Raw genomic sequence first — 22,334 nt, 5'->3', positions numbered from 1 at the left:
ATTCCTCTCTCCGAGACTCCATCCAGACTTCACTTTTCTTTCCGTCTGCCCCTCGCTTACTTTTCTCCTCCTCTTCCTTTCCCCTCCATTCTTCTTATTTGGCCTCGTTCTCCCTCGATATCCTGCCTTCTTCGACTTCTCTCCCATCCTCTCCCTACAGAACCCACCTTCTCTTCTCCCTCCGAACCCTATCAATCAATTGAATACCGCCCGCCATGTCGACGTGGGGTGATTACTTCCGGGTCACCACGTAGGTCTTCTGAGTCAGCCCCAGTCTATGATGATGGTGACATCGCACACCATCACCACCACACAGACACAAACACCTCTGTCCATATACATGCACATACTAATTGCGCTCTTTCTCTTTTCAGTTACGGTGAATCGCACTGCCGCTCCGTCGGCTGCATCGTCGATGGCTGCCCCCCCGGAATGGAACTCACCGAGGACGACATCCAGCCCCAGATGACCCGGAGACGTCCCGGCCAGAGTGCTCTGACGACGCCTCGTAATGAGAAGGACCGCGTTGAAATCCAGTCCGGAACGGAGTTTGGAGTTACACTGGGAACTCCGATTGGCATGATGGTGCGCAACGAGGACCAGAGACCCAAGGACTACGGCAACAGCACCATGGACCTGTACCCCCGCCCCAGTCACGCCGACTTGACCTACCTCGAGAAGTACGGCGTCAAGGCCAGCAGCGGTGGTGGTCGCAGTAGTGCCCGTGAGACCATTGGTAAGTGAACCGCTCATCTCCAGAAGGGAATGCCGTTAACACAATCTTCCCCGGGTTACAGGCCGTGTGGCTGCCGGTGCCATCGCCGAAAAGTACCTGCGCCTCTCGCACGGCGTTGAGATTGTCGCCTTCGTCTCCTCCGTTGGCAACGAGCACCTGTTCCCCCCTACTCCCGAGCACCCCACTGCCTCCACCAACCCCGAATACCTGAACCTCCTCAAGACCATCACCCGCACCACCGTCGACGAGTTCGCGCCTACCCGCTGCCCCAACGCCGATGCCGCCGCGCGCATGACCAAGGTGATCGAGCAGTTCCGCGACAACCACGACAGCATCGGCGGTACCGTCACCTGCGTGATCCGCAACGTCCCCGTCGGTCTGGGTGAGCCCTGCTTCGACAAGCTCGAGGCCAAGCTCGCCCACGCCATGCTCAGCATCCCCGCCACCAAGGGCTTCGAGATCGGCTCCGGCTTCGGAGGCTGCGAGGTCCCCGGCTCCATCCACAACGACCCCTTCATCGTCTCCGATGTCCCTACCCAACTCGGCACCAACACCACCACCAAGCAGCGCCTTACCACCAAAACCAACAACTCCGGTGGTATCCAGGGCGGTATCTCCAACGGCGCCGACATCTACTTCCGCATCGCCTTCAAGCCCCCGGCCACCATCGGCCAGGCCCAGAACACCGCCACCTACGACTTCGGCGAGGGTATCCTCGAAGCCAAGGGCCGTCACGACCCCTGCGTCACTCCCCGCGCCGTTCCCATTGTCGAGGCCATGTCCGCGCTGGTCGTCATGGACGCCCTGATGGCTCAGTACTCCCGCGAGAGCGCCAAGTCTCTTCTGCCCCCGTTGCCCAAGACCCTGCCCACTCGTCCCACTCTGGGTACCAACGGTCACAGCGCTTAAATAGGAAGTGGTTCGATTTAATTCTATTTTGTTCTGGGTTCGGGGTCTCTAGTCTAAAATTATCACGATTGGCTCTTTGAAGACCGATCTATGCATGCGGGGTTTTTCATTTTCTATCTTAGAATGCAGTGACGTACGTCATGTTCGGCTGATGTTTGATGTCTCAAGTCAGAAACTCAACTTAATGACTTTTTTCTTTCCTTATTCTTCTCTGATTGATCTTTGTTACTTCGGTATATTATATCACCTTACCATTTTTTTGGATTATGTTCGTATAGATTTCTCGGGTGTGGTTACGAATCAAAATGGCGTTCTACGTTCGTACTACTATAACAGATGAGTCATGTGTTCAATAACCTCGCTTGTTATCGAACAGTAATTCACTATCTAGGAACTAACCATTTGGCGTAATCGGTAATTGAAAGTTTGAGGAAGTCGAACAAGGTTTTCAAATATCATTCAAATTCATGTATATTCATTCGACTCATAGCTCGTCAATTGCACGACCTCATTGACATCGTCCAATCCATTCATCCAACCGTTTGCATAAAGACATTGAACGAAGAGAAAAAAGCATCAACTATCAGAATAGAAAGGTAACAACAAATGTGTAACGAGTGTGGTATCATATCTTATCAAACAAATCAACGATCAAAAACCCGTATGTAATATATGTATGGATGTGGGTAAGTATGGATGTATGTATCAACCAGATACCCACATGAGAGAAAGAAAAGGGCGAATGAAGCTTATCACCGCAAAATTGGGTGCTCAGAGGAATGGAAAAAGAAGCAAGCACTGCTCACTTCGCGGCATCACTATTGCTTCTGCTGACGGACTTCTCGGAGAATGTGTCCAGTTCGCCTGCAGTAGCGTTGACGACGCGGAGTTTCTCCTTCGGTACGGTGAAGGTTACCTGGACGCGACGGCCTTCTGCAGCACCTTCCACGTCCCAATCGTCGTCGCTGTCTGGATCGAGGTCTAGGAATGCGTGTAAGGCGGTGTCATCTCGTGAGGACCGAGCCTGGAACTCCATATTGCGTGAGAGTCGGTTGGCTGCGCCCCAGTCTTTGGCACCTTGCTTGCGTCTGAAGAGTTCAGCTGATGCGCTGACGGAGCGACGCGGGAGGCCGTAGCCTGTAAAAGATGAGGAAGGACCGAGAACCGTGCCTCTTCGGTCGATACCAGAGGCTAGGGGTGCTGTGGTTGGATCTGTGTCCGTTGCCGGGCGTCTCCGTGTTAGGGAGAGGACTCTGCGAACGTTGTTGCCGATCCATTCGGATGTGCGTTGCTTGGGGAAGGTGGTAGGCTTGGGGAATAGATCGAGCGGGGAGGTCGGTTCAGGGTTGTCGCGAAGAAGGTGCTCGCCTTCAGCTTGTCGAAGGGAGAGCGAGGTGTGAGCGGTGGAGTAGGAGTCAGAAGAGTAGCGCTTCTCGGATGAAAGCGCTGCACTGTTCGGTCTGCTTCGGGCTGGTTCTCGACTCGGGATCGAAATCGTGACGGACTTTTGAGGAGACTGGCGCCCACTACTTGCTTGACTCGCGGGGTAGCTGAAGTTGGCCATGCGAGGTTGAGGGATTGATTTGGCCGACGTCGAGGAGTCGGAGAGGTTTGAAGATGTCCGTTCATCCTTATCTGGCGAAGAAGGCATGTCTCTGTCATAGCCAACTCCAGCCATGTAGTCGGACGGGCCGGCCGAGCCACCAGCATATGAGTCTCCGCATACGGTCGTGCTCAAGGGTGTCAGGATTGTTGACTCGGCCCGAAAATTGTCGATTGTTTTCTGCGTGGAAACGCCCACGGCATCTTTGGCTTCATCTTCCTCACGTTCATCGATCGGGTGAATATCGCCTGTGGCATCACTCCTTCTATACTCGCTGTATTGCGTAGGGGGTCGATACATTCTGGCGCTCAGACTAGAACGACCTGTAGTTGTGGGACTAGGATCCCCGAGCAGACCAGTGCTTTCTGCGACTGCATCGCCTGTATCCTGCCAACTGAATGGTCGGCCAGATCCACTATTGCTCATCCAAGGGTAGTCACTTCTGACTTCGGCCTCCCTCATGGAGGGCTTGTGGATACTGCTCGCCATGAAAGGCTCCCCTTGACCCCAGAAGTGGGCTCTTTCTGCCCCCAAGGCTAGCTTGCGGAGCTCCTGATCTCGCACGCGGCGCTTTTGGCGCCTCTTCCAGAGGAAAAATAGGAGTATAGCGAGACCAGCAACGACAGGAATCCCCAGCCCAACACCAACTCCGACCCCAGTCTTCCATGTCTTTGACGAGCCAGAATGGGAGGACTCCTGTTGGCTAGCGATGGATTCAGGATTCCGGTAGGATGAGACCCATTCCTCAGAGGTGATATTATATAGATAGACCTGTGAGTTGGGCTGAGATTGCTTAGCTGAACGCTTTGACGAGGATGATGACGACTGCGGTATAGTATATCCGCCTGCCACCATCATCACACCACCCGGCAGCATCGTTGCCCCATGCCCATAAAGACCGCTCCCTCCTGTGGTCTCCGTATCCTCAGTTGAGAGTATGTTCCAAGTCCAATCACCAGAACCTCCATACGTTTCTCCCAATTCCAGTATGACTAGCTGCGGTTGAGCAGCAATGCTTGTATTCCCCACCCAGCCCCCGTACACAATGACCTTGCTGCCATCTGGGGAAAGAACTGCGGTATGCCCCGATCTCGGCTCTACCGTGGCAACTTCCCTCACAGCAAGCTCAGTCTTGTAGGAGGTAGAAGTAATGTCGACTGTGACGAAGCTCCAGCTATTCTGGGGCAGTGAGAACACGGCAAGCTGCGACATATTGATGAATGCATCCTGGGTTTGGCCACCAATCAGGAGAAAATCCTGTTGCTGGCGCACCTCGCCGTTCGATGAATATGCATAAGTGGCTTGCAACGGAGTCACGGTAAAGCCGGCCTCTGCAATCGGGGGTGCGCGATTGCCGGTGGTGGATGCATCATAAGCATCAGTCTTGCCCGATCCGGATGGCTCAAGGACCACCATGGACTGAGAGTAGTTGGCGCTACCCATCCAATTTGCGTCTGAGGCATTCGAAAAGGGGCACATCCCGCCAAAAGCATAGACGGAGCTGTCGGAGGTGTTGGTGGAGGCATATGTGAACCCTGCTGAGAGATAGTTCGGTGCATCCACATTGTCGCTTGACCCGCTTTCCTTCACAGAGAGCTTTTCCCATGACCCATCACCAATCGAGCTATTGTTGTCCGGTGTAAACTGCCACAGCTCACCCTTGTCCAAAGCTTCCTGGCAATCGCCTACATATATCTTGATCACTCCATGCTGATCAAGAACAGGCACAAATGCAGGGGACTGAGTGTTGAGTTGGAAGGGTAGTGGATCCATCAAGATATTGTAACTCGGACTTGTTGTATCGATCTCGCCTGAAACATCCCAGGTGATGAATTCGGTGGAGGCATCTTGACTCGTACCGGTGGATTGCAGCAGGTAGGCAAAGGACCCATTGCTAGTTGAAGAGTAGAAGAGTTGTGAGGGAGTGTATGGGACGGCTGTGGAAGCCGGGCTGGCGAAGAGCAGGAGGACAAGGAGTGTTGGCACCACGGGGGCGCCAACAGCCCGGTGCATTCCGTGTTTTCTCGAGAGGCATTCATCCATGGGTATTAGCAAGAGCTTTAAGATGCGTCAACAAGAATGCGGCACTCTGAGGCTGACTGCGATGCATCTAGCGCAACGGTCGATCCTTAGCTCGTTAGCACAACTCAGCGAAGGCGCGTCTGGAGGCCAGACCGGCCGGCATGAGACGAAGCGTTAGAGGCGACCTGTATCAATTGGGGTTTCTCCTTGAAGGTTTGGTCTCCAGAGAATTGCAATATAAAGACAAAAGTAACCTTGAAACAGGCGATAGAGGGAGGAGTGGTGAAGTGAAGAGCAGCTGCGCGAGGAGGCAGTAATATTGACAGGGGAAAGAAAGCGACAACAGGCTGCATCTCAATTACGGCCGATCGGACCCGGTTCTAGATGATCTCTAGTCTCTAGAGGCGCCGGAAGAAAGATTTGATTAAAGCCATCGTCATCGCTAGCGGGCCCATCGCAAGCTTTGTCCAGTCTGAAGTGGAGGCCTGGAATTACTGAGGGGCTGGGGATGGAGGATTGAAGCGTCAACACGGGCGGTTGCACTGGCAACTGGGAGGGGCGAGAGAGAGCACTGCATGAAAGTCCCAAGGAGGGGACGCGTGAGCATGGTGGTGCAAAGATCCCTGTTAGATAGATATAGATAGATAGATTTGATGAGGTTGGTATGATTGATTGATTGATTGATTGATTGATTGATTGATTGTTGTTGGGTCGGGCAATTGTGTATCTAGATAATTAAATTGACAGGTGCCAGTTTCGACCTTATCGATAGTGTAAATACTCCGTTAAGTATGGAGTGAATGATGGCATGCAGAATAAGTGAGACCGACCATGTGGAGAAAAGTGAAACAAGGGCGATCCTCTAAAGAGATGTCACGTAGTTAGTTCAAACGGCTACAAGGAAACTAAGTGAAGATGTGTGACAGCTCATAGTAGTAGTCGATGATGATACTGGTCTCTATAGTCATCTTCTTGTATATGCTATGCTACTAGTATTTTGCACGTTTAGTGAGTTGCGATGATTGAGATTTGTTGATTGTTGGTTGTTGATTGTTGATATTGCAAGTGGGGCCACCCAAGCAGGAAAACTGAAGGAAGCTCAATATGGGTTGGCCTGCCAACTACCAGCCATCAACAACATTTTCTCTCCCATTCATTTAATGACTATTACCATAACATCATCATCAGATGAAAATCAAGGTCGTTGTTCTTTCATGTGAAACCATGCCCACTTCCACTGCCTCATTCCCAGCCTGACCCAAGACGACTTACTCAAGATCTCCACTACCAGAATAATAAACCTACTAGATACTTTGTAGATACATACATATACGCCTTACCCGGTCTCATCCTCGTGGGGCTCCTGCGGGGCTGCATCTTCACCACGAACAAGTCAAAAGAGTCTCTGAAGAAGCAAAGAATTCCAACTTCCAACTATCTACCGCCTTTACTTGAAGTTTTCTGGAAAGGCCAAGGAGCCACTACCACATCAAGGTTCGGTGAAGTTGGCCTGACCTGACTCAACTTCCGGATAGAGGTTGGTGCCGATGCCCGTACTGCTGCTGCGAGATCTATTTGGCCACTGTGAGTCTGTGCGCTCAGTAGCCAGTCAACATTGGATCTACTTACTGGATCGCCTTTGGTCATCCTTACGCCCAGGCGCCCTCTCACTGGTCGGAATCATCAACGTTGTTTGATATTCGGCCGGACTGACCAGCCCTTCGACACAGTCAGGCTGATCTCCGTGGCGAGATCCGCAACCCGACTATCCATTACAGCTGGTCCTTCCTCTCAGACCACAGCCTTCTTGACTCAATACGCGTAAGATCCTCATCTACGGACTGAACATCCCGCGAATCTCCGTAGGCCCGCTCGGGCCACAGTCTGATATGCAACTGCTTCCAGGCAGCCTCGCCAGTGGATCACTAACCATAACCCATCTGCGACGTAAAGCAAACAAACATATCGGAAAAGCTCAAGGGTGGCGACGTTGATCATGATGGGCCAATCGAACAGTGGCCCAGCCCACCCCCTTGGTGCGGGTTGATGTTGATGTTGATGTTGGCGATCAGCTACATTCCTTCTTCCCCCCGGCCGTGACAGTTCGCCTGCATGATTAATGCGATGATGTATTTCTCTGAATCCAATAGCAATACATGTAGACCAAGCCAAGACAAGGGTATCTCGGAAACACTCGGTTCGGGCTTGGGGGACGAGAAAGTCTATTACAACTCCGGATTGCATGTTGCCATCTGACCTCGTAGCCAAACTTCATGGGTCCGAGCCAGAGGTATGCTCCCGAGCTCCTGCGTGGAACAACATATCTGCTTGGACGCCACAGTGAATGCCAAGGTAAATAACATACTAAGTGTCTGCATTTTGCTGGTTCGGTAGCCTCATGATGGGCGCAGCGCAGCAAGCTACCTGTTAGGTTATATTCAGATGGGGAGCATTATCCGATCACCTGAGAACTTGCGGTGAAACATATGCCTATGGACGGTATTTGGTGTACGGGGTTTGGGTCTTTGACCTCCTCGACTCGATAACGTCTTGTGTGTCGTGTGGTCCACAGTACTCTTCGCAGACCTGACCGAACATATGAACAGGGGGTGGCAGCTGGCTATACTCGGCCTTCACAATACCAACATTCTACTGGCTATATGCACACTTGCTTGGATGATGGACTGGCTCTCATATGTACAGCTTGGCTGTATGATACGTATCTAGGCAGCACCACATATGTACCTGCTTGACTGACATTAAGCTACCGCCTCTGCTGCATATGCCGGTTCGAATGTGCATTAGAATCAAACCAGCCAATTAGATTGTCTGTGATGTGTGCATGAGTATACCAGGCTAGGACCATACATCAATCTCAATCGACTACTTCTTTATCAGCTCATTGTGGCTTGCATCAGTGTCGCTACATGTATGGGCGATTGGTACCATGGAATGACCTGAACGCGATCTATCCATTGGTGTTATCCGGGTAAAGTACTTCCCAATGTTGAGATATTTCCTGGCAGCCATGCATACTCCCTGTCGCAGAGTTTTGGCACTAACACCCCCATCCTCATCTAAACTTGGCCAGGCTTCAAGCAAACAAAGCATGTGGTATGGAACTCACCGGGCCATACACCACCTAACAAACTACCACGGATCTGCGCGACAAGGCATCAGGACACCTGGTCCAACATGGCCTCCCAATTGGCAAGCACCGGACGGCTGACCGACATATCCGGAATATGGCGCTGTCATATGTAGACTGATTGCGACTTCGGCTCAGCTCTCCAGAGGCCCGGAATAGGATCAGATAGCTGGCTAGCTAGGTCTTCATGTCAGCGTCACCTCCGGTTAATTGATCCCCGTCGAGCTGGATGCTTATCAAGAGCGCCATGAACATATCAACCCCTGAGTCATTTACCATAATGCAACACAGCACAGGGCTTGTGATGACCAACTAGCCAACCGCGATACATATTCCACGAATGGCGCAATCGATCTAATGATTTGAAAACGCCACAATCATCTCACTCACTACGGTTAGATAGTGGTTGCAGCACTATTGAAAAGAACCCTGCTCGCCTTCCAACTCCTCCTGCTGCATACTGCATGGTGCCCGAGGTATAAACAAATATACATATACATCGTATACATATATCATCATGCCAGATGCAGCTCAATCTTATCAATTTCCTATACGGGTAATAGGCACGGCCGATACCGTGCCACCGCATCATTTATCTACCACGGAGAATTCTATAACAGTGGCTTGGTATAGGTGACCAGGTAGAGTTACACTCACCCGCGCCCCATGTCTCATTGTACTATATCCATAGTCGTATTCATATACTGGGTTGAAGTAGATGCAAGTCTCGTATCTATTTTAGTTCCCTTGGGTTCTGCCACGGATTACCTGGTTTGGTGGTATGCAGGGGAGGAGGTCGGAGATGGAGTTGGTCACTCCGTATCTACTAGAGCCTAGGGTGTCCTAACAACATTACAAGGGGAATACTGCTGCTAGCTAGGGTTCATCTAAGTGGGATACTCCGGAGCATACACTACCACTTTACCCTGCTATAGTCCTATCCTAGCTAACTCCCAGGATAAAATATACTAAACATGACCAACTCCATACCACAGCAAAGCATAACCCGACCCCCTCCCACTAATCACTCATCTACACAACATACCAAAGACATACACTCGATCATCTGCAAGCCAAGCCAACCACCCACCCGACCAACCATTCAACCAACCAACCAACATCCCATCCATCCCATACTTACAAAGCAAGTAGCCTGATAAACAACCACCAATAAATTACCTACTCAACCAAGCGGTATACTTGGCAAACTACTAGTATCCATACCGTAATCAACACAGCATACAACATTACCCATTGTTCTTGGCTTTCATTAGCAATGATACATACATAACATAACATACATCCGACATCCGGCTATGCCTACCCAGCATCCTCCCCTCTCATTAGAGAGGGGAAGAGACGCCCTAAAAAGCTTGGTAGCGGGTGCGCCAGAAACCAAGTCCAGTCATTATTGCTGATAACCTCGGCGAGGCTCGGATATGCATGTTTCTCGATTAGGAATTAGGGATGGGTAATGGGACTACACTACTGAACTTACTGTCTCTTGTGTCTACTGTCTAGTAGGTAGGGGATGCGGGATGGGGTGGGGTTGGGCTGGTTTGGATTTTATGTGAAACTGGGGGGTGAGGGTGTGCATTTATATTTGTTTTGGGGTTGCGGTAGGACGGTGTGTCTGATAAAGGATATATGGGAATGGTATGCGATGTGAAGTTATAGATACTTGTATGTGGATATAGGGGGGGAAGTAAAAAGACAAAAAAGTTATTGATTCATATTGGCGCTGCCCGGAATCGAACCGGGGCTGGCACGGCCACAACGTGACGTCATACCACTAGACCACAGCACCTGTTGTTGTGATAGAGGCATGGAGTATTTGGTATATAGCCTACGTATTTTATCTACTGTGTACTAGGCTAGTAGTACTAGTGTGGTGTGGGCATGAGGGTTAAGTAGTAGATATTATGATGGCAATATACTACTATATATGAGTTAGTTGTAGCATTGTAATCTTGATTTATCCTATTCGCATTTTCTCCCATTTCTGTTTCCAGTGTACAGGTGTGTGTACTGTCATTCATGTATACTCTTCTTATCTTGCCCCAAGGCATTTGTCTCGATACCTGGACACCGGATATATATCTCCGTGTTTGGATTACAAACCGTTAGTATGATGAAACCATAACCTACGTGCTACATCTGTCACCCCTCACGTATCCCCCGATTAAACACAGGGTGCCAACCGGCTAACCCAATCGCGATTACTTGATAAATGGCTGGCATAGTATGAAGCGATGCACCTGGGCGTCTAGTCCGACCTGAGACGATAACAACATACAGCGGAGCATGAGAGCAGCCCATGCAATCAAGGAACATCCCCAAAAGACACACAAATGAAAGCCCAAGCAACATACCAACCACTACCAGGGGAATATTGAGAACATACTAGAAAAGGAGACGCCGCGTAAACACGGCAAGTAGTAGCCCCGCAAAGAATCAGACCAGACGCACACCAACCCATTCAGTAAGTAGACATGCGAGACCTCGTACTATCACCAAGCTAGTTGAATATGACACTGGAGATCCATGGGGTAGACTTCGATCCGCGCACCCACCAGCCACGAGATCGACGGAGCAGTACATAGATTTCATGCGTCTCTATACCCCCCACGGCAGCGCAAATGCCCACAGCAGCGGCCTCAGAACCCAGTACGGGCCGAGCTGTCAAAGCAAAGAGCCTTGTACCCCGCGCGCAATCGAAGTCGAGGTCTGGGGTACGGGCGAACGGGCCAACACCTGCACCTCGTCTCCACCAAGATCAATAAACGAGCGATACGGAGCGCAAAGCCCATAACCCACGAGGCATGGCACCAGACAGGATCAGAGTGGGAGATGTACCCCTGTCGCGGGATGTAGCGCGAACATTGCTCCCGGCCGTCCAAAGTAGTCACTATTGAACTAGTCTATTCCTTCCCAGCCAGTGGCTAGAGGGCCACTTGGCAATGGTTGAACCAGACAACAGCGTCCCACTAGATAGCAGGTGCATGCAGACCAAAGTGCTGGTCTAGTGCACAAGGAGTGTCAAAGTGCCTATTCAAGCACTGGTTGATGAAGGGAACGCGGTAGGCCACCGACCGCACCGGATATACCAAAGTATGCGGAAGGCAACCCCCATAAGGCGGCGTGCATTGCGTATATGATATGCCAAGAAACGGCACGTCTATCTTGATCCGAGAAATATTCGCGCCGTGCTCCTTGAGACACCGAGAGAAACATTCAGGGGCGTCCTACGTGTGGCTCGCCAGCGTTGGGCTCCGATGACGTCGGTACGGGCCAGTGAGCGAATGGAATCAGAGGAGCCCGATGAGAATGCAAGAATGCAGATGCATGCCCGCACTGCAGCCCGCCATCCAATGAAACGCTTCCGAAGATCGCATACTAGGTCACTCTGAGACCAGTCTAAGTTGAGGTATCCAGAGAGAGTTGTATCGCCATGCGTCCAGTGGTCGGCCCAAGCATTCCCCGCCTCTCGTGAAAGCCAGTTTCCGGGAGAGCGCTTGCTGGCTAAAAGTGTCACTATCCTGGCCCCAAGTGCAAGGAGAGGTTCCTCTAGTAGACCATTAGGAATCTTCATCAAGGAAGCAAGTTACACTCATTCCAGTAAGAATGGCATGGCCTCCATGCCAAAAGCAGGTGGAAAAGACGGATTGCCGCTAAAGCAGCCACTCCTCGTGGGGACGAGTCAGGCTGCTATGCATGAGCAAATCAGAGGTAGGAAACTCATTCGACGACCTCCCGTCTCTGATGGGCTAGTGAACTTCTATTCGCAAGATGGTTGGGGATTCTCCTGACCGGAACTGGGCCACTTTTGAGCATGGCACCAATGGCCGTGCGCCCGTCTTCAGGCCGTTTTGTATACAGGTGAACCCTGGGATGGATAAACCAGTCGTTTCAGATCCAGGGATGGTCGCCAGGTATACCCAAGCTAGAAGACCCATCGAGGCCCTGCTCACGGTGGAGCGACCGGTGCTTCATGGATTGATGGAAATTCTATCGAGAGCTCCCCACCGTTCTTCCACGAGTTTCTCTGCGTATGTCGGCCTCGCCTCCTGCCTCATCAGGAAAGCACCCAACATTGACATCTCCAGGAGTGTTCGTGTGGCTGCTGGTTAGAACTGGACTCGGGGAGAACACAGACCTCCTTGTCCAAGCTCTCCGCGCGGAACTAAAGAGGTAGGCCCCGAGAGCTTATTGGAGGGTGAGGCCGCAGTCAAACATTATCTACATACAGTAGGGTGAACACTGGTGGCCTATAAGGGCTCAGACGGGTGCCAGGGAAGCAGGGTCGCTCCGAAATCCGTCGATCCAAATTACATGGTGGTCAGTGCCCTCTTGATCACTACTGTATCATGACGCTCAACTTTTTGAGAATTGACCCAGGGAGAGAGCATGGTTAGAGACTTGGAAGATACTAGAACGGACGACTATGGATGGGGCGAAAGAGAGTTGGTGATAGACATCATTGGACCCACGGAACAAGCAGATCCAGATCGATACCGGTCGCGCTGGCCAGCCAGACTGACAGGTGTCAGTGACGACACACACAATTCCTTTACAATCCGTGTCTAACTGATTGTTCGATATATCCATCATATTTTGTAGGGGCTGATGATGGACGTATAGACCGAGTCGCAGTACTGTAGGCATTGGCGAACCCGTATTCAGGTTGGGTGGCACGAAGGATCCGTTCAGGCACGACGAACAGTTGCGATAGGATGACGGGAAGAGCAAGGGGCGGAGGAGGGCCAATGACCCGTTGACAAAATGGCCGGAGAAATAGTCCTCTACGTAAGACAAGATAGAGCGAACTGACGCCACAGGCTAAAAAGTATTTTCTTACCTTTTTCTTTTTCTTTTTTTTCTCTATTGCGTTTACTCTCGAAACTTATTTTTCTTCGTATATTATAAAACTTTCTTTGTCTCTTAAGTACTAGATCTATCAAACAGTATAGTTAATAGAAGTCTAGAAGGCATAGTAATATAACCCAAGTACTAGTACCTCATGCAGTCAAATTAGGGATGGTCAATGGGCTCATGAATGGTCGACACGCGTCTTGAGTTCTCACACTTACAGATGAACCAAGCTAAAGTGGAATTCAGCCTAAGATGCAGCATCCATTTTGCCCCCCCGATGGAGAATACTTTAGATAGCTAAAGAGGATCCTCTCCCGTTACCGGTCAGGACGCTAAAGTCCGTAGCCTACGGGAGTGGTGCCCATGGGCTTGGAGGAGGTCCCAACCACCGCCAAGGAGGGCCGGATGGCCGGCCGAGATGGCCTTGTTCAAAGCATTCACTGGCTAGCGATGTTCTTATCATCCACCACTATAGCTACCCACAATCAACTAGGGAAATTACAAAAAAAAAGAAAATAAGAAATAAAGATCAATGAAATGGACATTTGATTATCTATTAGATTATCTTCCCGGGAAGCACTAGGGGATTGTATCGGACTGAATCGCATTATGATGATGCTCGTGCACAACGGGAAGAGGGACTTCAACCTCCCCACCGACCGGCTATTGGGTGATGGATCCAGAATAATCTAGGTACGTTTCCATCGGTCCCCCTTCGACGGGCAGGTCGGTACGCCGTACGGAGTATGGTACCTAATATACTGCTGTATTCTGGTTTCACACCCCCCCGTCATTATTTAGTATCATCAATCCCTCCTGGGCGGGAGTTGCCAAGTCGTTTTCCAACCAGTTCTGACTAGGTATTATTGGGGTATTGTAAATCAATTTACCAGTCACCACTGGTAAGTACTGCAGTTTGCGCTGTGCTGTTCATCTTTTGCTACGTATTCATTCGGTCCCCTCCTCCCCTCTCTCTCCCTCAGAGTCGCTCAATCTCTCTCTCCCTCTTTCCAGTTCTTTTCCCCCCACCCCCCAAAAGGCAAGCCGCCTGACAAAAGCCTGACTGACCCTTCTGTCACCACCGCCGTGAACCACCACCTCCATCTGCCGTTCTTCCCCCCATTATTCATTACTCACGATCCGCCATCACAGCGGTTCCTCTCCTCCCTCTCCCTCCCTCGTCCTGTCTTTCTACACTTTCTCCCTCAACTCTCTCCATCCCCGTCCCTTTTCCCTCTTCTAAACACCACCCATCACCTCCCCTTAATTCCTCCTCCTTCCCCCCCTCCTCTTTCTTTCCCTCTTCCACTTCGTTACACTGATCCTCTTCTTCATTAAACCTTCCAATACTTACGGATACCTACCCCTCCTTTTTTACCTTCTCCCTATACCAATTTTTTTTACTTTTCTTTTCTTCTAATTCCTTTCATCGCCAGTATAATTATTTGCACTTTCTTTCCTTCTTGTCTATTTCCTAACAACTTCGGACGGCTCCCCCTTGCTATATAACGGTTATTACACCGTCGTGTCTTTTGTTACTATACTTAGACACTCTCTTGGCTCTGGTCCTGCCCTATTTTAAAGGGTCTCTTCTCCGACCGATCTGCGAACATCTCCGGCTCAACCTCGTTCCACCCTCACGTCTCCGAGCGCCCCAATCGATCATCAGCTGCATCCTGGCGCTGTAGCAGTTCGGTCGCTCGGAGTCTCCGGTCTCGTTATCGCCGTTGTCCGGTACACGGTTTATCCCCCAGGTCACTCTGCATGCCTGTTTATACGCCTTTCCAAGTCGAGCTCCGAGAGTAATGCCGGTCCACTCGTGCGCATCCACCGAGCTTCACGTCAGCTCGCCCTGAATCAAGCGATTTCTATGGGAAGATCAACTGGACCGGAGAAGGAAATATATAGTACGGACGGGGCCATCAGACGGAACCCCAGGAAATAAGGCCTAGGAAGGGGAGGATGCCCAGTTGTAACTCGGAAAGAGTTCGCTGATTCAAAGACATGAAAATGGACCGTCCGCCTTCAGTTCCCGGTCTGGAGGAGCCCGTCATTCTGGCTGTCCGGAATGGCCAGACCTCAGACCATGTTCGCAGGCGGAGTTCGGACAAGTCCATCGAGGATTCTTCGTTACCGGCACCGATGGAGGCAGATATCAAGCAAACTGTCACCAAGCCACCGAATGCGAAGCTTCCCTTGCAGGGCGATTTCTCAGATGGGCAGACATCTCTTCGACACCCGTTTCCCCATCTGTACCATTCATCCAGTACATCCAGGTCACCCTCCACTCGTACTTCTTCGAGCTCGCTTCAGGCATTGAACGAGGACACCGTCGTCGATGCGCGGTCGGATCATAGCGCTATCGGCCGGAGCTCCATCTCTTCTCGGAGGGTCGCCCACATGGGCCCCTCTGAGACTCATTCCGCAGACTATCCCGTCTATCCCGACCAATCCTACGCCGTCCTTCAGTCCCAAATCCACCCCACCTACCAACCCCCGTTCCTACGCACCCGAAGCTCTTACCCGTCCCGGACTGAGGCGGCCAAATTTGCTCCGTCGCGTGCATCACGCACGGCGGGCAACACCCCCCTCTCCAGCCCGGGCCTTTTCTCCATTAGAAGTCCTCGCTCGACGCCTCCATTCGCGTCCGACGACGAAGGTCGCATCAGCAGTCCCTATCTCCATCCCACCCATCTCCAGCCTCCAAAAGAGTAAGTCCGACGTGCCACCGAGTGCACTAATATCCTCTATCCTGCCAAAAAACATTCGACTGTTTACTGACCATCTTGATGGTAGAACCCATACCGCTGAGGTGGATCGAGATCTTGTGACCGGAAACAAGCTCATCAACCAGTATGAGATCCTTGAGGAGCTCGGGCGCGGTGAACATGGAAAGGTGAAGCTCGGCCGCCATGTTACGACGCGACAAAAGGTTGCAATCAAGATCGTTCAGCGTTATTCAAAGCGTCGCCGCCTCGGAAAACTCGGTAACCCTGAGGATAAGGTCAAGAAAGAGGTTGCCATCCTGAAAAAGGCAAGGCACCCTAACGTCGTCAGTCTGTTAGAAGTCATCGATGATCCGAATCGCCAAAAGGTCTATATAGTCCTCGAGTATGTGGAGAACGGAGAAATCATCTGGCGCAAGCGTGGGCTGCGAGAGATCGTCCACGTCGATAAGCGCCGGCTGGAGCGTGAGAAGGCGGGCATTCCCGATACCCCGTCTTTCATGGAAGAAAGTCAACAGTACGTAAGGACAGCCCAGCACCTTCGTCGGCAGCGCGAGAAGGCACGTGAACGGCGCCAAGCACAGGCGGCATATGCACAAGAAGCTCCGATCCCTGCCTGGAGTCTGGAGCATGGTGCGGAGTCAGACGAAGAGGAGGATCTGGGGGGCGAGCCTATGGTTGCGCGTGTTCCCAGCCGGTCTATGGTGAGCACCGATGATGCCCACTCCTCTCCCAGTCAGTCTTATGTGTCGGGTCAGGAGTCGGCACTGGCTGCAGTAGAAGGCAGCATGTACGGCGCCTATGCAGACTATCCATTCGAAAGACGGTTCAGCACCGCATCAAGCAGCTTCGGCTATGCACCTTCCGAGCCGGAGTGGTTCACCGACGATGACGACATGTCCTATGTGCCTTGCTTGACTTTTAACGAAGCGCGCAATGCCTTTCGCGATTCGTTGCTAGGTTTGGAATATCTCCACTACCAAGGCATCATCCATCGCGACATTAAACCCGCAAATCTTCTGGTCACCAGCAACTATCGTGTGAAAATCTCAGATTTTGGTGTTTCGTACTTGGGACGCCCCATTCGAGACGAGGAAGAGGAGCAGGTGGAGGAGACGGATGCCACCGAGTTAGATGATGCTCGCGAGCTGTCTAAGACGGTCGGGACACCGGCTTTTTATGCCCCTGAGTTGTGCTATACAGGCGATGATTTCGTGGACGTGCTCGGCGCCGCCCCTCGGATCACCGGCGCTATTGATGTTTGGTCTCTGGGTGTTACCCTCTACGGCATGATCTTCGGGCGCCTACCATTCGTTTCCGATGACGAATACAGCATGTTCCAGACTATTGTGCGGAAGGAAGTCTTCATTCCCCGAAAGCGTTTACAGCCCGTGGAAGACGATCCCGACACCGTCAGTCAGTGGCCTCGCTACAGTGACGGCAGCAAACGGATGGAAGACGAGCTGGTGTACGAGGACATTGACGACGAATTGTATGATCTGCTAAAGCGGCTGCTGACCAAGGATCCGGTTAAACGGATCACCGTGAAGGAGATCAAACATCATCCTTGGGTTCTGCATGGCCTTCCTAACCCCAGAGCATGGGTGGAAGAGACGGACCCGGGATACCAAAGCAAGGGAAAAAGAATCGAAGTATCCACCGAAGAAGTGACTAGTGCTGTCAGCAAAGTACCGTTCATTCAGCGTGTGCGATCCAACGTTGCTAAGTGGTCTAACTATCTGACTGGAAGGTCGAAAGAGAAGGATGGGCGCAAGCGGACCCCTAGCAATTCTCCTTCGGTCGAGTCATCGTCAACTACAAGCAGCACTGCCTTTGGGAAGTACCTTTGGGACAATCGGCGGCACAGTCTTAGGGGGGATGAAGAATTTCCACGCTCTCTCCGCTTACCCAGGGAAGGCGAGCATCCGCTTTCGCAGAGTGTCACTGCAAGTCCCGTGGGCCGAGAAGATCAGCCGTCTTATTTCGCTTCGTCCGATTCCATGCCAGCGCAGGATCAATCTACGCGCCCAGATCCTCCCGAGCGCACAACATCCACATTGTCTACTGCTGAATCTGCCAAGACCGTGAAACCATCGGACCACAAAAGAGTGTCAGTACCCCAGCGTGCTGGTACCCCCGTCCGTGTGGAACCGTCTGGGACCACAAACATTGGTGGCCTTTTTGGTGGCGCGAGCCGTCGGCTTGCAAGAGGCCTGCAACCTGGGGATTGGCGGTCCGATCGGTCTGTCTCAGGCGAGACCGCGTCTTTGGACGGTGACCGCCACTCGGAGCCCAGCTTGGCTTTGAGTGTTGCCTCTGCTGTTGGTCAAATGCAGAATTGCAACTTGTTGTCGAACGAGGAGCCGCTCTTGACTCCTCCCGATGGCTCCCTTGGTAGAACATCCAGCCATCGGCGAAACCGATCCCACCAGCTTCCAGGCAAGCATTCCGCCGAGCCATTCCACCTAACCAAGGAGGCCTTGTTACGGAAGAGGAGGAGCGACCTCGGGCCCGTTGGTGATGCAGACAGCAATCGTGGCGACAGTGAGCCATGCTCCGGTGACTACACGGGCCTGCGGATTGAGAATCACCCGCAAGTCTCAGACTCGTCGAATGACCAGTCCTCTGGAGATCCTCTTTCAGGAGGGCTGACAACATCGCCGCCATCGGCAGCTACAATATCCTCGTCGTCAATTGACGAGTATACTAGCGGCATGTCCCAGAGCACTTCTCACCCCAGCATCCCGTCTGTGGTGTCGGGAGCGTCGTCTCTCTCTGGTGAGAGTGGTTTCAAGGAGAAGGATACCGAATCAGCCGTTCAGGTTCCTTCGATTCTCCGCACTGGTGAAACAGTCAAAGCCCGGCATCCCTGTCCTCCACGACCTGCAGAAGATGACGAGTGTCGCTACTATTGCGATGACGAAGAAGAGTCTGGTGACGACTCAGAAGATGAAGGACTTGTCATTGGCAAGAAGAGGGCAACCCCTCAGAAGCCGATCATCCGCCCTGGACAGTCGAAGTCATGATAACAATACACACATGTCCTTTCCGGGGTCTTTCGTCGTCATATAAGCAAGGGACATCAAAAGTTTCTTTCACCGTTACATGATGTTTGCATTTGCTTCTCCTTTACCGATCATGACGCTACTACCATCATATTATGACTTTTCTGGGTGGTTTGTCCAATCACCATGATCATTATCTTGTTGGAGTTTAATTTCTGCGTGTATATCATTTATTCAATCAGTGGGGGGATATTTTCCTTTTCTATTCGCTTCGCTTCTTCCCCCCCACATTCTTTTCTTCTTTCTGGCTGGTTGCGTCCCTTTTGCTGGCATACAGGAAACTTCCCTAGGGTTCCACATCTGTTGAGACACAGATACATTGCTTGTACATATATTTGCATTGGCGGCACGTTCATATTCGGTCCTCTTGATTCGTTTATCTTCATCCATTGGCTTGCATTCGGATGATGCTGGGGTTCATTCTGCGTCTATATACACTGGTCTGTTTGCTGCATTGGGCCTGGGGTCTGTGATTGCGTGTATGTAATGATGCTTGGAGGAAGGGTCAGGCTATACAATGTACCTGCCTTTCCCCTTTTTCTTTTTCTGGGCTTTGGATAGCTGGAGGCAGCGGGAGTAGGATTTTGCTTTGCGGAAGGGTTGCCATGGAAGGCCACGATGCTGATGACCAAGTCGCGAGAGATGATGAAGAGAACAACAATATACACAGAGAGAGAGAGAGACACTCACGTTCACGATCCACTTGGGTGCGCCAGTGCCTTTCTGCCGCACATGGGAAAAGCGGGTCACCGTTTAGCCTAGTGTGCCGATACTTTCTATACCGGGGGAAGCCGGATGAAAGGTGAAACCGGCCAAGCAGAACCACGAGTCCGTAGAAGCTTAGGGAGGAGGTCTGAGAGCGTCTCCTAAACTAGATTTGGGGTACACCGAGAAGTCGTCGTATGTGCCCATGTGGCTTGCAGGGAGTCTGGGCGACCATCTGACCTCGGAAGATGTGGGTTTACCGCAAGTTGAATCCGACTTTTCGCCTAAGTATGGAGACAGGGAGCCCACGGTACGGATGCTGAATGGGCTCGGGCGTGCCACCGGCCGATCTGCACAGACGGTGTCATGTTCCTCCACCAATGGCTCGGCAGATTGGAAACACTTGGTGTCTCGCGATGCATGATCTGACGCTGACTGCCGTCCTGCATTGATTAAATCGTGGAGAACTCCGGTGGTGTTTAATCTATATGGGCAGACGTTATCCTTTGCCTTCTCCGTGTCATTTGTAAGACGGACCCGGTGGACAATGAATGTCTCAAAGCGGCCAGTCGACGATGTCTTTTAAAAGGGGCTTTGATGCCGGGATGGACTGACTCGTACTGCTGGATCCAACCGTGAGAGTGATAACCGGGCTCATTACAGGCGAGCTTCGATGACAGCCATGATGATCTACCCTCTACTTCTTTCTGCATTGCCTCTGCTCAGCAGCGCCGCGCTGACCTACCGCGGGGCGGATATCTCCTCCCTTTTGATCGAGGAAGATGCTGGCATCAGCTATAAGAACTTGAATGGCGAGACCCAGGCATTGGAGGATATTCTGGTCAACAATGGTGTCAACTCGATCCGACAGAGGGTGTGGGTCGATCCCAGCGATGGCTCGTACGATCTCGACTATAACCTCAAGCTGGCCAAGCGTGTTCAGGCCGCGGGTATGAGTATTTACTTGGATCTGCATCTCAGTGATACGTGGGCAGACCCCAGTGATCAGGTCGGTTCTATTGCTGAAAGAAAAGACTGCGCAGGAAAAGAGTTGGAACACTAACATAAGAGATGTATATAGACTACCCCTACCGGTTGGTCGACTACGGACATCGACACACTCACCTGGCAGCTATACAACTACACGCTCGAAGTCTGCAACACCTTCGCGGAGAATGACATTGACGTCGAGATTGTCTCCATTGGCAACGAGATCAGCAGCGGCCTTCTTTGGCCACTGGGCAAGACCAGCAACTATGACAACATCGCGAAGCTTCTGCACTCAGGAGCCTGGGGAGTGAAGGACTCCGACCTGACCACGACCCCGAAGATTATGATCCACCTGGACAATGGATGGGACTGGGACGAGCAGGAATACTTTTACAAGACCGTCCTGGCTACGGGGTCACTGCTCTCCACGGATTTCGACCTCATGGGAGTCTCGTACTATCCGTTCTACAGCTCGGAAGCAACCCTGTCGGCGCTCAAGACCAGCCTTACGAACATGCAATCAAACTACGATAAGCCCGTCGTGGTGGTGGAGACGAACTGGCCCGTGTCGTGCCCGGACCCTGAGTATTCATTCCCGTCGGATCTCAGCTCGATCCCCTTTTCGGCTGCAGGCCAGGAGGAGTTCCTGGAGAAGCTGGCAGAAGTGGTAGAGGGCGTCACGGATGGACTGGGCATTTATTACTGGGAACCGGCATGGATCGACAATGCCGCCCTGGGTTCCAGCTGCGCGGATAACCTGATGGTGGATGTTAACACGGATGAGGTGTTGGAGAGTGTCACTGTGTTTGAGGACCTGTGATTTTCCTCGCTTTTCTGTTTGAGAGCACCAGGATGATGCATCTCAGCTATTGTGTATTGTATTAAGTAGTGATGTTCCAGCGTATGTGTGTGTGTGACTAGTAGTATATGTTAGTTAATAATTGATCAACAATCAGTCAGTTACTCAGTTCTACTCCCTGCATCACCTGTACAGTAGAGACAAGTTTCAGAACAAGACAAATAAACAAAACTAGATAGAAAGCACACCCATTAGGGAAATAACTAATGTAGATCGTATCAAGAAAGCGACACTACCGGGCCGCGCGCGCACAAACACCCACACACCGAAATGATGAAGCCTGCGGTTGAACCGTGGACCTGCAGGTTGAGAGGGGCAGCAGACAAGGTGGCTGTGCAAACCAGCGATCCAGTTGGGATCAGCGGTGTTTCAAGCTGCAAATGGTATGGTTTGGCCTACCTATGGATCTATCTAAATCAGGGCCAGGAAATTTAAACCCTGACAGCTCGTCCTGAGAAAGAGGGATCGCGTGTGTTGTGTGTGCAACCGAGATAGGGGGGAGGGGGGGGGGGGGGGGGGGGGGTTAAGGCTGACAGGTTCTTGCTGAAGAGAGAGAAAGTTAACTTAGTATCTGGATCTATCGGAAATAATAATCAATGATTATCGTAATACGAGAGGATCAGTGCGGGATATTTTGGCATATCACCCTTACTGTACTACGGAGTACTACTATTTGAAGTAAATGATCCTTGACAGGAT

The 22,334-nt window shown here is 51.5% G+C and overlaps 5 protein-coding genes and 1 non-coding gene across 6 annotated transcripts; 4 read left to right on the top strand and 2 right to left on the bottom strand.

Annotated features, from left to right (window-relative positions):
* Positions 1-32: 32 nt before the first annotated feature.
* BO79DRAFT_245905 (bifunctional chorismate synthase/riboflavin reductase [NAD(P)H] ARO2) lies at positions 33-1,967 on the top strand. Its single transcript, XM_025685506.1, has 3 exons — positions 33-250; positions 375-736; positions 798-1,967. Exons 1-3 carry the CDS (start codon positions 216-218, stop codon positions 1,643-1,645), a joined length of 1,245 nt encoding a protein of 414 aa, XP_025539003.1. The 5' UTR covers positions 33-215; the 3' UTR covers positions 1,646-1,967.
* Positions 1,968-2,128: 161 nt separating this feature from the next.
* Positions 2,129-5,291, bottom strand: BO79DRAFT_238198 (uncharacterized protein; the record flags this gene model as incomplete). Its single annotated transcript, XM_025684785.1, has 1 exon — positions 2,129-5,291. The coding sequence occupies one exon, from the start codon at positions 5,289-5,291 to the stop codon at positions 2,448-2,450; it is 2,844 nt and encodes a 947-aa protein (XP_025539002.1). The 3' UTR covers positions 2,129-2,447.
* A 4,863-nt stretch (positions 5,292-10,154) lies between these two features.
* BO79DRAFT_t144 lies at positions 10,155-10,225 on the bottom strand. Its single transcript has one exon. It is a non-coding gene; the product is annotated as a tRNA-His (tRNA).
* A 5,075-nt stretch (positions 10,226-15,300) lies between these two features.
* On the top strand, positions 15,301-19,042 carry BO79DRAFT_149363 (putative serine/threonine protein kinase; the record flags this gene model as incomplete). Its single annotated transcript, XM_025678582.1, has 2 exons — positions 15,301-16,001; positions 16,087-19,042. The coding sequence occupies 2 exons, from the start codon at positions 15,301-15,303 to the stop codon at positions 19,040-19,042; spliced, it is 3,657 nt and encodes a 1,218-aa protein (XP_025539001.1).
* A 644-nt stretch (positions 19,043-19,686) lies between these two features.
* On the top strand, positions 19,687-20,210 carry BO79DRAFT_229205 (uncharacterized protein; the record flags this gene model as incomplete). Its single annotated transcript, XM_025684020.1, has 3 exons — positions 19,687-19,713; positions 19,752-19,826; positions 19,926-20,210. The coding sequence occupies 3 exons, from the start codon at positions 19,687-19,689 to the stop codon at positions 20,208-20,210; spliced, it is 387 nt and encodes a 128-aa protein (XP_025539000.1).
* A 223-nt stretch (positions 20,211-20,433) lies between these two features.
* Positions 20,434-21,676, top strand: BO79DRAFT_196293 (arabinogalactan endo-1,4-beta-galactosidase). The gene is made up of 2 exons (XM_025681193.1): positions 20,434-20,795; positions 20,868-21,676. The coding sequence occupies exons 1-2, from the start codon at positions 20,460-20,462 to the stop codon at positions 21,594-21,596; spliced, it is 1,065 nt and encodes a 354-aa protein (XP_025538999.1). The 5' UTR covers positions 20,434-20,459; the 3' UTR covers positions 21,597-21,676.
* Positions 21,677-22,334: the final 658 nt, after the last annotated feature.

The sequence above is a fragment of the Aspergillus costaricaensis genome (assembly GCF_003184835.1).
Source record: "Aspergillus costaricaensis CBS 115574 unplaced genomic scaffold BO79scaffold_18, whole genome shotgun sequence".
Taxonomy (NCBI): Eukaryota; Fungi; Ascomycota; class Eurotiomycetes; order Eurotiales; family Aspergillaceae; genus Aspergillus; species Aspergillus costaricensis.
The sequence above is the reverse complement of the archived record's forward strand: the minus strand, read 5'-3'. Positions and strand labels throughout refer to the sequence as shown.